Genomic DNA, 14,174 nt, shown 5'->3' on the forward strand with positions numbered 1-14,174 from the left:
CAAGCAGCTGGAACTGTAGGTGTGCGCCACCACGCCCGGCTAATTTTTTGTATTTTTGATAGAGACAGGGTTTCACCATGTTGGCCAAGCTGTTCTCAAACTCCTGACCTCAAGTGGTCCACCTGCCTCGACCTCCTAAAGTGCTGACATTACAGGCGTGAGCCACTGCACCCAGCTCCAAATGATTATTTTTAATCATCAAACGATTATTTGTCATTTACGTTATAAAAATGACATAATAACTCTCATCTAAGGAGGTAGAATAGGGGGAGTACCAGGCCACGGATCAAGAACCAGGTTTTGGCTCTGCCACTAAGTGGGTGACCCAGGCAAATGACATGACCTTTCCAAGACTCAGTGTCATCATTCTAAAATGAGGTTTTGAAGCACTAAGGCCCCTTTTAGCAATAAAAACTGTAATTCTAAAGATCCTAAAATGGTATTAGAAAATGTATTGTCTACATTGAGGACTGAGCCTGAATTTCATTCTGATATTGCACAACTGCTAAAACAGCAACTCAGTGACAGAAAAGGGAATTCCGAGCGACGATGAGGCCCGTTCTCCTTCAGATAAAGAGAATCTCTACCAGGGAGTTGTTTAATGGCCTCAAGCTCACGTTCAAAATCACCCAGTGCGCCATCTTTGAGAACAACCACTGTGATTTTAGGAAGCACAGACCCAGTCACCTGCAGATAGAGGTATTCAAAGGCCACGGGGTCTTCTTTCAGGAGGTCCAGGGGGTCCTTGGGAACAAAACAGACCCTGAAGAGGCAGCGGTAGTCATGTGACTCCTCCCTTTCTACCACCTGCGATGGGTAAGGGAGATACTATTAATCTCCTAACTGCCTTTGTCCTTGCAGTCATTCCACAAAACTACTTTATAGAACACAGACAGCGAAAGACAGTCCCCAGAAATTTCGATTCTAGTGCTTCCCAAGGCAGCCATAGACCTTTACTCCTAATTTGACTTTCTTTTTCATGGGTACAAAATGTAAAATGTTCAAAAGGGCAGCATTTCCCACTCACCTATCTTCCAGTTTCCCTTTCCAGAGGAAACTCCTGTTTTCAGTTTCTTGTGTGCCCCTTCCAGAGAGTTTATGTATATTTATGCTTCAGTATAAGTCTATTCTTTTATCTTCCACAAATAATAGTATAGTATACATACCATTCTAAAACTTACTTTATTTCACTTAAACTATCTTAGGGATTTAATTTGATTTTCTTTCCCAATGCAAAGGGAATAGAAGTAATTAAAAAGTCTGCAAGCAGTAAACCTTCTAATCGGTGAGTGCATTGGGTAAGAATTCATCTGCAAAGAGGAATGTTCAGGGTGGCTTGTATGAGGTTATGTCTTACTCATTTCCAACTGTTAAAATCCTCCTCATCTTTATAACAGACTCACAAAGATTTGTTGAACTAACCTGTGTTTAGCTTTAAAAAGTTGGTACAACATATTATTGAACGGTTGGGAGACTGAGTGGTATAGAACGTTTGGCTGTGTTTACCCTATTCTGCCATCAGGAACCATATCATGGGGTAAGTCCCACAAGAAGGGCTTAGACACAGCAACAAATGCTTCCCTAATGGCTCAGAGGCAGCAGGTGCAAGGGAAGATCATCAGAGCTAGAAGCAAAAGATCAGGTTCCTATCAGCTGTGTTACCTTGAGAAAGCCACCTTACCTCTCTAAGCCTTTGTCTCTACATCTGCAAAATGGGGACCTTAAATCTGTGTCCTGCCTGCCTCATACTAGCAGATGAAAATCAGGCTGATTCTTGTCCCATAACCCCCAGGCTGAGTGAGCTCTGTGCCTTCTGGGGCAAGAGAAAGTGCGTCAAACCTGCAGATGTGCTGAGCCCTGTCCCCAGAGGTTCTGGCTGAGGCGTGCAGCCAGCCCAGCCCATGCCTCCCAGGAACAGGCGGTTAGTCCTCCCTACCTGCTGGATGAGTTCCTCTTCGTGCAGCAGGTGCAGCCGGGAGATGCTGTACTGCTCTTCCAGGGCCAGTGCAAAGTACTCGATACTTCGGATGGACAGCTTCTCCTTCACGGTGAGGATGATGTCCTAGCAGGCACAGAGAGGTGCAGGGGTTACTCAAGGAACAAGGAGGACTTCCCTGGCCTTCCTGCCATTCCTCAGTGCAGCTAGGGAGAGAAAAGCCTGCACTGACAGGCCCACTGCTGACTTAGGCCAGGGTCTGGTCCCACTCATCAGGCTCCTTACGGCCCTGCAGCCACAGCTCCCCTCTCCTCAAGCTCCATCGCCATCCATACAGCCACCCTGTCTTGCTTTACTTGGAAGGCTGAAGCCATCCAGTGGAGGTTTCTGCCTCTCTCCTATGTCCCTAGACTTATTCTCTCTCTGGAGTTCCCAGTCTCTATCTTTTTTTGTTGTTGTTTGTTTTCTTGAGAGGGTCTCCCAGGCTGTCACTCAGGCTGGAGTGCAGTGGCGTGATCTTGGCTCACTACAACCCTTGCATCCTGGGTTCAAGCAATTCTCCTGCTTCAGCCTCTCGAGTAGCTGGGATTATGGGCACGTGCCACCATGCCTGGCTAATTTTTGTATTTTTAGTAGTTTTGGAATGTTGGCCAGGCTGGTCTTGAACTCCTGCCCTCAAGTGATCTGCCTGCCTTCGCCTCCAAAAGAGCTGGAATTATAGGCATGTGCCACCATACCCAGATAACTTTTTTGTATTTTTAGTAGAGACGGGGTTTTGCCACATTGGCCAGGCTCCTAGTCTGTATCTTTGACTGCTTACTAGATAGAATCCCACCACCCACTCACTATGCAACTGAGGGAAACTTTTTTTTTTTTTTTTGAGACGGAATCTCACTCTGTCACCCAGGCTGGAGTGCAATGGTACGATCTCAGCTCACTGCAACCGCTGCCTCCTGGGTTCAAGCAATTCTTGTGCCTCAGCCACCCAAGTAGCTGGGATTACAGGTGTGTGCCACCATGCCCAGCTAATTTTTGCATTTTTTGTAGAAATGGGGTTTCACCATGTTGGCCAGACTGGTCTCAAACTCCCGACCTCAGGTGATCTGCCAGTCTCAGCCTCCCAAAGTGCTGGGATTACAGGAATGAGCCACCATGTCCAGCCACAACTGAGGGACACTTTTAAACCTCAGTCACTTCCTCTCCAAATAGAGGAAAATAATGCCTACTTCTGAGAGTGGCTGACAGGACAGAATGCTCGTGAATGCTGCGCTGAGACATTCTGGTTGCCACGCCACACTCTTCTTGCTTACTAGAGCAGCCCTCTGTGACCACAAGGTCTTTGCTGCCTTGAAGCATTTGCACATGCTGTTCCCTCTGCCCAGTATACTTTCCCCATTACTCTTTCCAGGTCTGTTTCTTTCTCTTCCTTCGAGTTTCAGTCCAAATGTCGCCTCTTAGAGAGGCTTTCTCTGGCCAGTGTACATAAATGTAATCATACCTGTTATTCTCTGTCCCAGTGTCCTGTTTATTTCCCTCACCATTATTTAATATTATTTTATTCAATTAACAGCCATCTTTATGAGGGAATGGGTTCTAGACCTCCACTCCCAATTCCTAGCTGCAATTGCTTCTTCTCTCTATGCCTCAGTGTTTTCATCTGTAGAATGGGAATAATATTAACACCTATCTCATAGGGTTGTTGTGTACATTGAATTGATTTCCCCATAGAAGGCACTTAGAACAGCACCTGGCAGATGGTAAGTATTCAATGCATGCCAACTGCTAATCTCTGTTTTCTTGCTTATTGTCGTTCACCCCATTAGATGTTAAACTCTCTGAGGATGTGGGCCTTGCCTGTGCTGTGCTCCGTTATGCAGTATATCCAGTGCTTGGCACATAATAGATGCACACAAACTTTCACTTGGTGAGTAAACAAAGATCATAAATGTCCTGCCAGAACCTCAAACGTAATAAGTCTCGCACCATGAGGTGCTACTCCCTCCTCGTGACTCCTGATTCGGAACCCTCTCTCCACTTGTTCATCACCCCCTAAAACTACCCAGTGACTAGTCCTAAAGGGCCCATTTGCTTCTGCAGCTCCACACCATTAATTGAGTGCTGCCTGTGTGCCTGGCATTGTGCTGGCCCCAGTGGGAAGCCTGTCTCTTGACTCTGTCCCTTTCTTCTCCATTCTCCCATGTCTACCTCGGCTTGGGCTCATGCATTTCTCCTGACTTTGTAAAGGGATGTTCTGTGAACCCTCCTGCCACCCATCTGTTCTCCACCTTGCACGTAGAGCAAAGGTTGGCAAACTGTAGCCTGTGGAGCAAATCCAGCCCATTGCCTGTTTTTGTAATTAAGTTAGGTTTTATGGGAATATAGCCATGTGCATTTGCTACAATGGCAGTGTTGAATAACTATGACAGAGACCCTGTGGCCTGCAAAACCTAAAATATTCACTATCTGGCCCTTTACAGAAGGTTTGCTGACTCTTGTTCTAGAGGAATTTGTCTAAGTCTTGTACTGGGCACGCTCTCCCTTGCTCAAGAACATTCAGTGGCTCTTGATGGCTCACGGGCCAAAACTCAAACTCCTTAGCTTAATATTCAAGACTCTTAAGGTATCAGGTGCCAACCCACTTCTCCCACTTTATCTTCTGCTGCTTATCCCAATGCACTCTGCCCACGAGCCCCACACACTTGTCAAACTTGCCCATTTCTGGATCTTTGTTGGTGTTGTTCGCCGTGCCCGCATGTTGCCTTCACACATCACCCTTGGCTCACTCCAGTCAAAAGCCAATCTATCTTTCTAAGTCCACCATACAGGCTACCACTCCACTCCCCCAGAGGCCTTTATTTGGCACCCAGCTGGAAGCTTGCTCTCCCCTGAGCCTGTACCACACAGCTTCTGTCCCGCTTTCATGGTCTTAAGCACACTGGTACCTCGTTTCATTGTGAGTTGTCCCCAAGACTCATCTCCTCACCCTAGCCACACCCCAAGACTTCAGGCTTCCTAACAGTATAACCCTGAGTTATATATTTATTTATATTTATTTTTTTGAGATGGAGTTTCGCTCTCATCGCCCAGGCTGGGGTGCAGTGGCATGGTCTCGGCTCACTGCAACCTCTGCCTCCCAGGTTCAAGCAATTCTCCTGCCTCAGCCTCCCAGGTAGCTGGGACTACAGGCTTGCACCACCATGTCTGGCTAATTTTTGTATTATTAGTAGAGACGGGGTTTTACCATGTTGGCCCAGCTGGTCTCAAACTCCTGACCTCAGGTGATCCGCCCACCTCGGCCTCCTAAACTGCCGGGATTACAGGCATGAGCCACTGCACCCGGCCCCTGGGTAATTTATTGCCAAGTTGTTGGTGATACAGAAATGCCTGGCACACAAAAAAGTGTCAATAAATGTTTACTGGGTCAAATGACATTCTTTTTCTTGATTTAGAGAAAGAGGTTTTCTAATACAAGAACTTTTCTTCCCTTAGTAAGGGAAAGGGGAAGAGAAGTCACTGATGAGTTGACAGTAATTTTTCCTTTTTTCACTCATAAGATTGATTTATATCCACCTTTCTCTGTGTCATAAACAGCTAAAGGCTTTGCTTTAAAAAATTTGGCTATTACAGATAAATAAGATTAGCCAGTATTATACTGGCTAAGTCCTTGTTCATTTCCCCAACTCTATCATGTTAAGTTTAATTCCCCTGTAATGTGGGCCTTTGTTGTAAATTACCTCAAAGTCCTTTTGGCCACCAAAGGGGGACTTGCTTTAAAAAAATCAACCCTTCTATTCCAATCCACTTTGATCAAAGATGATGAAAGTAGAACTCTTATCTAATCCATTTGCAAAGCTTCCCTTTTCTGCAGAATGGCAGAGTGACAAGCTCCAGCACAGGGTTCAAAAACAGACCAAGTTTGAAGCCAGTTATGAGCTAGCTGACCTTGACAACTTTTGGATCTCTTGGGCCTGTTTTCTCATCTGCAAAGTGGGGATAACACTAGTTACTTCATAAGGCTGCTAGGGCATTAAATGAGATCGTATACAAGAAAGTGCCCAAGAAGAGTGCCTGGCATGTAGTAAACACTTCAAATCTATTCCTCCCTTGCCTTCCTCCTCTGGGCTTGGAGTTCCCCAGGTTCAGAAAGCCCTTCTCCAGCTTCTTCTGAGTCACATTTAGGAAGAAATAGAATAGAGCATTTGGAGCAGCTATAGGAATTGCCAAATGAAGGTGCCAGAGAGAAACACTAGATGTGTGCATTCAGGTGTACGCACATTGTACATATGTGTGCATGCATATGCATGTGTGTGAATGTACTGTGCAGATGTATGTGTGTGCATGTGTGTCTTGGCTACTGTTTGTCACCCATAGCTGCACTGGCCCTCCTGAGCCTGCTCTCCCCCTTGTACCAGAAGAGCTGGGCTCAGTGTTTCCTCTTACATGGTTTTTAATGTTAGAACAACTTTGCTTCTTCACTGCAGCCTCACTCTAACACTATTTACTCCCTTGTTCAAGAACTGCTAGCACCATACACTATTATCTATGGATAAAACTCAAGCTCTATTGTTGCCTGGGCATCTGAGGCCCTCCACAGCCACTCTTTCCACAAGAAAACAGCCTGCTGGATGGTTTGCTATTTCCTGGGCAATTCCCATTTTTCTGGCTCTCTGCGTTAGTTCACGTGACTCTCCGATTGATATGTACCCTACCCTCAACTGCCCTGTCCCTACCGGCCCATGCTGAAATCTTAGTTGTCCTCCAAAGCTCAGCGCAGGTCCAACTTCTTTCCCATGCTTTGTCTGATGTCTGGACAGGCTGGAAGAGATGGTACTCTTCCCCTTGCAGTTGGCCCTTATTTCATCCTGCCTTGGACAATTGAGCATTCCCTGAATTCCCTGAAGGCTTAGGAGTTCTAATCTGACCTTTGGGCAAGTCACTTCCTCTCTCTTAAGTCCTGATTCCCACCCCCAAACCCCACCCAGCTAAGATGGTGGTAAAAAGACCATCTTTCTGGGTGGTTGTGCAACTAAATGAGATAACATGGTACTTGGCTTATTATTACAGGGACTCAGACCATGGTGTTTGTGAGACCACCAAGGCAGATGCAGGGCAAGATGCCTGGGGGGTCCTAGCAGCCAGAACATTCTCTTGGGAAAAGAAGTTCAAGTTTATTCTTAATACCTTCACGGTTGTGTTTGCCTCAAACTTGAAAGCTTTGGTCTGTCCATTCTCCAAGTACAGCTTGAGCACGTTGGGCATACACAGCAGAGAATTACCCTGGAAAACACAAGAGAATTGTTGTATCCCTGTCTTTTTTTATTCCTTCTGGAGACAGGGTCTCACTCTGTCACCCAGGCTGGAGAACAGTAGTATGATCTCGGCTCACTCAACCTCTGACTCCCAGGTTCAAGCGATTCTCCCACCTCAGCCTCCCAAATAGCTGGGATTACAGGCACCTGCCACCACGACTGGCTGATTTTTTTTTTTTTTTTTTTTTTGACAGAGTCTCACTCTGTCACCCAGGCTGGAGTGCAGTGTTGCAATCTCGGCTCACTGCAACTTCCGCCTCCTGGGTTCAAGCAAATCTCCTGTCTCAGCCTCCCGAGTAGCCGAGACTACAGGCACACACCACCACGCCCAGCTAATTTTTGTATTTTTTTTAGTAGAGATGTGGGGTTCCACCATGTTGGCCAGGCTGGTCTTGAACTCCTGACCTCAGGTGATCCACCCGCCTCAGCCTCCCAAAGTGCTGGGATTACAGGCCTAAGTCCCTGTGCCCAGCCTAATTTTTGTATTTTTAGTAGAGACAGGGTTTCACCATGTTGGCCAGCTGGTCTCGAACCCCTGGCCTCAAGTGATCCGCCTGACTTGGCCTCCCAAAATACTGGGATTACAGGCGTGAGCCACCATGCCTGGCCTGTTGTATCCCAGTCACAGCTTTCCTGCCCCTGGGTATGACAAATCCTTAGCTGTCTGGACCTGCCTGGTTTGGAGAGTAGGATCCTCCCTAACCTCCTCACCATGTCAGGTGTTCCTTCTTGGCACTTGGGAATTTCTCCAATGCACACGCATGCTTTGTCAAGGGATACCCATGAGGACTGTTAGATATGACAAATGGTGGAGAAGAGTGAGCCCTTCCATGAGCGTACTGATAGCACTGCGTGAGCCTGTGCGATGTCTCATGACCATCAGCTCACATTTTACTGCTGGCTGTACCCTTATGGGATGCAATTTGGCAAGCCAGATGACCAGCATGCACGCTGTTCAACGTGGGCCTTTCAGAGATTCTTAGACTCTACCTTGTAGGATTGGGGTGGGATGGGGAGGGTAGGGAAGCCTTTCCTTCCCTCATTTTATTGCTGCATTCCCTGTAATGAAATATCACCAAAGGACAGAGGGATGCTCTCCACTACGTTCACCCCAATTATCACCCCAGATGCATGAGGTCCCCTAAGGGACTCTGCCACTCTCATAGGGCTATTTAGGGAAAAGGCACAGGACTGGTCTGTGTTTGGTGGCCTCACGCCAGCTAGAACTCCTGGGATAGAGCAGGAGAGGGTTTTGGAGAATCTCCCAGCTCTCATAAGAAGTGATTCTGAGTGTTTGGTTGCAAATACAAAGGGCCCTTGGGGCTGGTGTCCTCCAGAAGCACAGAGAGATTTTAGAGTTCCCAAGATTTGAGCTAGAATTGCCCCCCTTGCACTCATCTCCATAAAGAGTTTGGGTATAAAGCCTACATATGGTGAAAACTCGTCTCTACTAAAAATACAAAAATTAGCCGGGCGTGGTGGCACACATCCATAGTCCCAGCTACTCTGGAGGCTGAGACAGAAGAATTGCTTGAACCTGGAAGGCGGAGGTTGCAGTGAGCCACGATCACACCACTGCACTCCAGCCAGGGTGACAAGAGCAAAACTCCATCTTAAACAAACAAACAAACAAACAAAACTTCCAGTTTTTTCAGTTGAGAATATTGAATCTTCTAAATATAAAGGTGTTTGTATCTTCTAAGCAAGACTCACGATCATCTCTTTTTTTTTTTTTTTTTGACAGAGTCTCACCCTGTTGCTCAGGCTGGAGTGCAGTGGCACAATCTCGGTTCACTGCAGCCTCTGTCTCCTGGGTCTATAACTTGTTTTAAAAAACCACAGTATTTTTATGGAGGAAAAAGGAAGATGTTCATATTCCAGTGCCATTTCACACTACATCAGGATGAGGGATTTCAGACCGCTTACTCTGCTGCCATCTTACTTCTCTGGCTCTGAGTGTTTAGAAATCTTAATTTTGGGGTTTCCCAAGTGGGAAATTTTTTCCTTAGTACTTTCTTTGTGATTTAAAAGGTTTACAAAGAATATATTCATAGCAACATTACATAACTACCACCACTTACTTTTCCCTAAGGCTTCTTCCAATTTTTATCTATATCTGTAAATAGTTTTTAGAGAGTTGCAATAATTTAATATGCATGATTCTATGTTCATTTTCTACCCAATATGCATTTCATGTACAATTTTTAGGTGGGCTTAATGTTCATAATTTTAATGGATTTATAATATTCTGTTGAGTTGAAATATCAGAACTGATTTCACAATTCCTCTGCCCTAGACAATTGGGCATGTTTTTCCATTTTGGGAGCTATTTAAAATGTTGATACTATAGATACCTTTAAATATATGGATTTTCACATTTAAATTATTGTATAGACTAACAGGAATTCAATCTCTGGGTCATTTTTTATAGCAGTCATTAAATTTTGTTTTTTTTTCCACTCAAAAAAGTTTAAGCCAATTTATAAAGCCATCAGTAGTGCATGATTGTAATTACTTTCTCAGCATGGGGGCTTACATTTTTTCTCTATTTGTGCTCATTTGCTAAGTATAAAGTTTTACTTTTTAATATTTTTTCTTTGTATTTGTTTAACTGTGAGCAAAGTCAAACATATTTCAAATGTTGGTTTACTATCTCAGATCCTTCTTAATACAGTGATTGTGTATCTAAGGCAGTCTTACCATGTTCCAAGGGGAAAAGTTTGACAGCCAGTTTTATCATCTTTTAAACACTTGAAAGGATGAATAGACAGGTCACAGGGATGAACTCTTAATTGTTTTGCTACCTCTGCCTTGTGTGGCTGATGCAGTCTCCCAAAGATTCCCCGAGGTGCCCCAACCTTCCAAGTCTTCCCAGAGACACCTTTTTAGAACCCTGTTCCTTTAAACTCCCCAACCCCACCAAAACTCTGAGCCAGTTTTGTAGCCAGTTCAGGTGAAAGTTGTCCTTATCTGGTCCCCTCAGCATAGACAGCAGTGAATGGGAGGTCATGGCCATTTTAACAAATCAACCAGGTGACCCTGTCCACACCTGTCATGCCTTTATTCTGTCCCTGTCCTGCTAGCTGGTTCTCACCCTCACTACTCATCACTGTGCATGACTCTTGAAATGAAGAGTCATGTGTTGAATCGAAACTTAATTTTTTTTTTTTTTTTTGAGACGAAGTCTCACTCTGTCGCCAGGCTGTAGTGCAGTGGCGCAATCTCGGCTCACTGCAACCTCCGCCTCCTGGGTTCAAGTGATTCTCCTGCCTCAGCCTCCCAAGTAGCTGAGACTACAGGCACGCACCACCATGCCCAGCTAATTTTTGTATTTTTAGTAGAGATGTGGTTTCACCATGTTGGCCAGGATAGTCTCGATCTCTCTTTTTTTTTTTTTTTTTTTTGAGATGGAGTCTGGCTCTGTCGACCAGGCTGGAGTGCAGTGGCGCGATCTTGGCTCACTGCAAGCTCCACCTCCTGGGTTCACGCCATTCTCCTGCCTCAGCCTCCCAGGTAGCTAGGACTACAGGTGCCCGCCACCACGCCCGGCTAATTTGTTGTATTTTTTAGTAGAGAAGGGGTTTCGCCATGTTAGCCAGGATAGTCTCGATCTTCTGACCTTGTGATCTACCCACCTCAGCCTCCCAGAGTGCTGGGATTACAGGCGTGAGCCACCGTCCCTGGCCGGTCTTGATCTCTTGACCTCGAGATCCACCTGCCTCAGCCTCCCAAAGTGCTGGGATTACAGGCATGAGCCACCATGCCCAGCAGAATCTAAACTTAATTTTCAACAGAGACTCAATCCAATTTCACAAACATGACTCAAATATTGTCAACTGACAGGTGTTTTCTAAGTCATGCATTAGGCCTCCCACTGGCCCCTTCCTGAACAAGTCCACCTTTCTCACTCAAGTCTATATAAAGGTGTGCTCTATTAAGTATCAGGGCAGGTAGAAAATAAGGGCTCTGTAGATGTGGACCAGGTCACCTGGATCCTTTGTTAAAATGGCCTTAGCCCCCACCGCCTCTGACTCCCCCGGCCTTTGCTGGTCTCTATGGTGAGAAGACCAGAAAAGGACAAGTTTCAACTTTAAAGTTTCAAAGTCTAATATTAAGAAATTCACAATGGCAATAGTTATAGACTACTGGGGGAAAATACATAAATTATGAATAAATGAGCCTTTTATCCAACACTCCACATTAAAATCAAACTCTAGCCAACATTTTCCCTTTACAAATTTGTCTTCTGAACCCCCAACCCTGGGTCTCTCCATATCAAAAAGGACTAGACAGCATGTCATAGTGAAAAACCAAAGAACCAAAGTCACATGGACCTGGGCTCCTGCATTTTCTCGCCATGTGATCTTAGAGGTTAAGTCTCTTAATCTCTCTAGGCCTCTGCTTCCTCTTTTGTTAAAACACCTCCCTTGCAGGGTATTGTGATGACTAAGGACTGTACACACAAAGTTTAGGTCACATAATAGAGGTTCAATAGATGATGGACTCTTAAAAATAAAAAGCAATCCTATCACCACTGGCATCATTATCAATAGATCACCTTCAGAGAGGATAATAAATTTGAAGATGCATAATGAGAAATTAACTATTGGAATCTGTCAGAATTTCATGGGCAGAAGAATGGAGTCACAGAACAATAGAGGGCCAAACCCAGTGCTCTTCTTCCCAGTCCCCACCCATGGCCCAGAGCTCCCACCAGCAATCCCACTCCAGGGTCTGCAGGCATCTGACTGGGAGGGTGCACAAAGCCTCTTGCAAACATGCTGCACTTCCTCTGCATCCTCTCTGTGCCGTGGAATTCCAGAGGTTCAGGGAGTTATGTGCCAGAAGGCAGCTCGCCAGCTTCATAAAGAGTAATTTCAGTCCTTTGACTAGTGACGCACCTGGCTGTGTCCACTGATGAGCACTTCTTCAGCAAAGTGCACCTTCACAGGATTGGTCTTCAGTCTGGCTCTCTTCTCCTCGGTCAGGAAGGACGATTTAGGGACTCCCTGAAAAACATTAACATGATGCATTTTGGAACAGTGCTTTCATAAAAACCAGGCACACCTATCTTCTCATTTCTTAAAAACAGAAACTTTGATAGCTGTTGCAGGTTCAATTTAAACCCACAGGAAAGGATGATATCCCATTATAGGTATTTTCATAAAATCTGGGGATCCCAAGCCAGATTATATTCTCATGTACCTGAGAATAGTTGGACATTCAACATGGTAGCAAAATAGCTGTGATACAATGAAGACAAAGAGTTCTGGCCTGTGAATGGGACTATCTGAATTCCAACTCATGTTTTACTGCTCAATAGTTGTGAGAACTAACTATCTCAAACTCAAATTCTTATGAAAGAAGACCAGGTATGTGTGTAAAGCACAACAAAATAACTCTGTGTGACTTTGGTCCAGTCCTTGCCCCTCTCTGGCCTTCAGAGTCTTCCCATCTGCACAATATAGGAGTTAGACAGGGTTCCCTGAAACTCTGACCCTTATGACTTACCCTTGGCCCCACTTTGCTCTTATCTTTTGGGAGGTACCCTCTTTTCCCAAAGAAGTAAAGAGAGTCATCACAGGTTGGTATGAGTATATGGTGAAGCCTTTGGACTAGATTGTATCAGGCCAACTTGTGACACTTGCTGAATAGCATCTTACATGATCTTCTAGACCAACAGGCTGTGACCTTCCTGGATGAAATCCTGATACACTATTTTCCAGCCTAACATCCTGTGTTCCCTTGGTGTGGACAGTCCTTTAGGCCAGCCTCTAGAATGTTTCCACGTGTAAGAGTACCAAGATGAAACTCTGGGCCACGTTCTGTGAAGATGGGAGAAGAGACACATAACAACAATCAGGGAAACTGTTGGAAACAGTGTTCGTAGACTCAAATACCAACAGATCAAAGCCATGAAGTACATGAAGTGAACAAGTTGCCCTGAAATTTTAATGCAAAAAGATATATGTGATTCTCATGGGCAACTAGAACCTTGGCATGACAGGATTCATGACTATGACTCAACATCTCAAATATATAATTTGCTCTAAAACAAAAAAAAATTAGTAGAAAAGCAGGGAAATAATAATGTTTGCAGAGAAGAAGTACACCTGTAGAAATTACAGAAGGGATAGGAGCAATAAGAGAAAGAAAAAGTTCCAACCCAAAATTAGTGATAAGACTATCAGATTGCTTCGAATGAGCTCAAGACTCCCATACCACTTGAATCTAGGGGGCTTGTGGACCTATAATATGTAACAGTTGGTATCATCCACGGAACAGAGAATGGAAGAAATGTTAGGAGACTAAACATGGTCAAATATCAAGTTTTCCAGAAAATGAACGTGGAGGATTTAGGAAAACACATATTGGTAAGTTTGCTGTTAATTCTTGGCAAAATCAGGCTGGGTGCGGTGGCTCCTGCCTATAATCCCAGCACTTTGGGAGGCTGGGGCAGGCAGATCACCTGAGGCCAGGAGTTCGAGACTAGCCTGGCAACATGGCGAAACCCCGTCTCTATTAAAAATACAAAAATTAGCCGAGCATGGTGGTGCATGCCTTTAGTCCTAGCTACTCGGGGGACTGAGGCAGGAGAATTGCTTGAATCCAGGAGGTGGAGGTTGCAGTGAGCCGAGACTGCACCACTGCACTCCAGCCTGGATGACAGAGCAAGACTACATCTCAAAAAAAATATATATATATATATGTATATATATATATGAATATATATAATATGAATATATATATGAATATACATATATATATGAATATATATATATTCTTGGCAAAATCCAAGATAAGAGATGGTCAGAGAACTTTTAGACAGTGATCACTAACAGCCAATATGGGGTTACTAAGAACAAGTCAGAGCCAACCAAGTTCATTTTTCCTTTGAAGATAGAAGTCCATATTGGTAGACCAGGGTT

The 14,174-nt window shown here is 44.8% G+C and overlaps 1 protein-coding gene across 5 annotated transcripts in view; it reads right to left on the reverse strand.

Moving 5' to 3' along the window:
* FRMPD1 (FERM and PDZ domain containing 1) overlaps window positions 1–14,174 on the reverse strand; it is a 179,691-nt gene that overhangs the window by 15,033 nt on the left and 150,484 nt on the right. For all 5 annotated transcript variants that reach the window (XM_055293661.2, XM_055293660.2, XM_055293657.2 and 2 more), the window contains exons 6-9: window positions 12,147–12,254; window positions 7,118–7,213; window positions 1,937–2,062; window positions 688–807 (exon numbers count right to left, since the gene is read on the reverse strand). In XM_055293661.2, the coding sequence (XP_055149636.1) occupies window positions 688–807; window positions 1,937–2,062; window positions 7,118–7,213; window positions 12,147–12,254 (450 nt within the window). The remainder of the gene's footprint in view (window positions 1–687; window positions 808–1,936; window positions 2,063–7,117; window positions 7,214–12,146; window positions 12,255–14,174) is intronic.

Source organism: Symphalangus syndactylus, chromosome 9 (assembly GCF_028878055.3).
Source record: "Symphalangus syndactylus isolate Jambi chromosome 9, NHGRI_mSymSyn1-v2.1_pri, whole genome shotgun sequence".
Classification (NCBI taxonomy): domain Eukaryota; kingdom Metazoa; phylum Chordata; class Mammalia; order Primates; family Hylobatidae; genus Symphalangus; species Symphalangus syndactylus.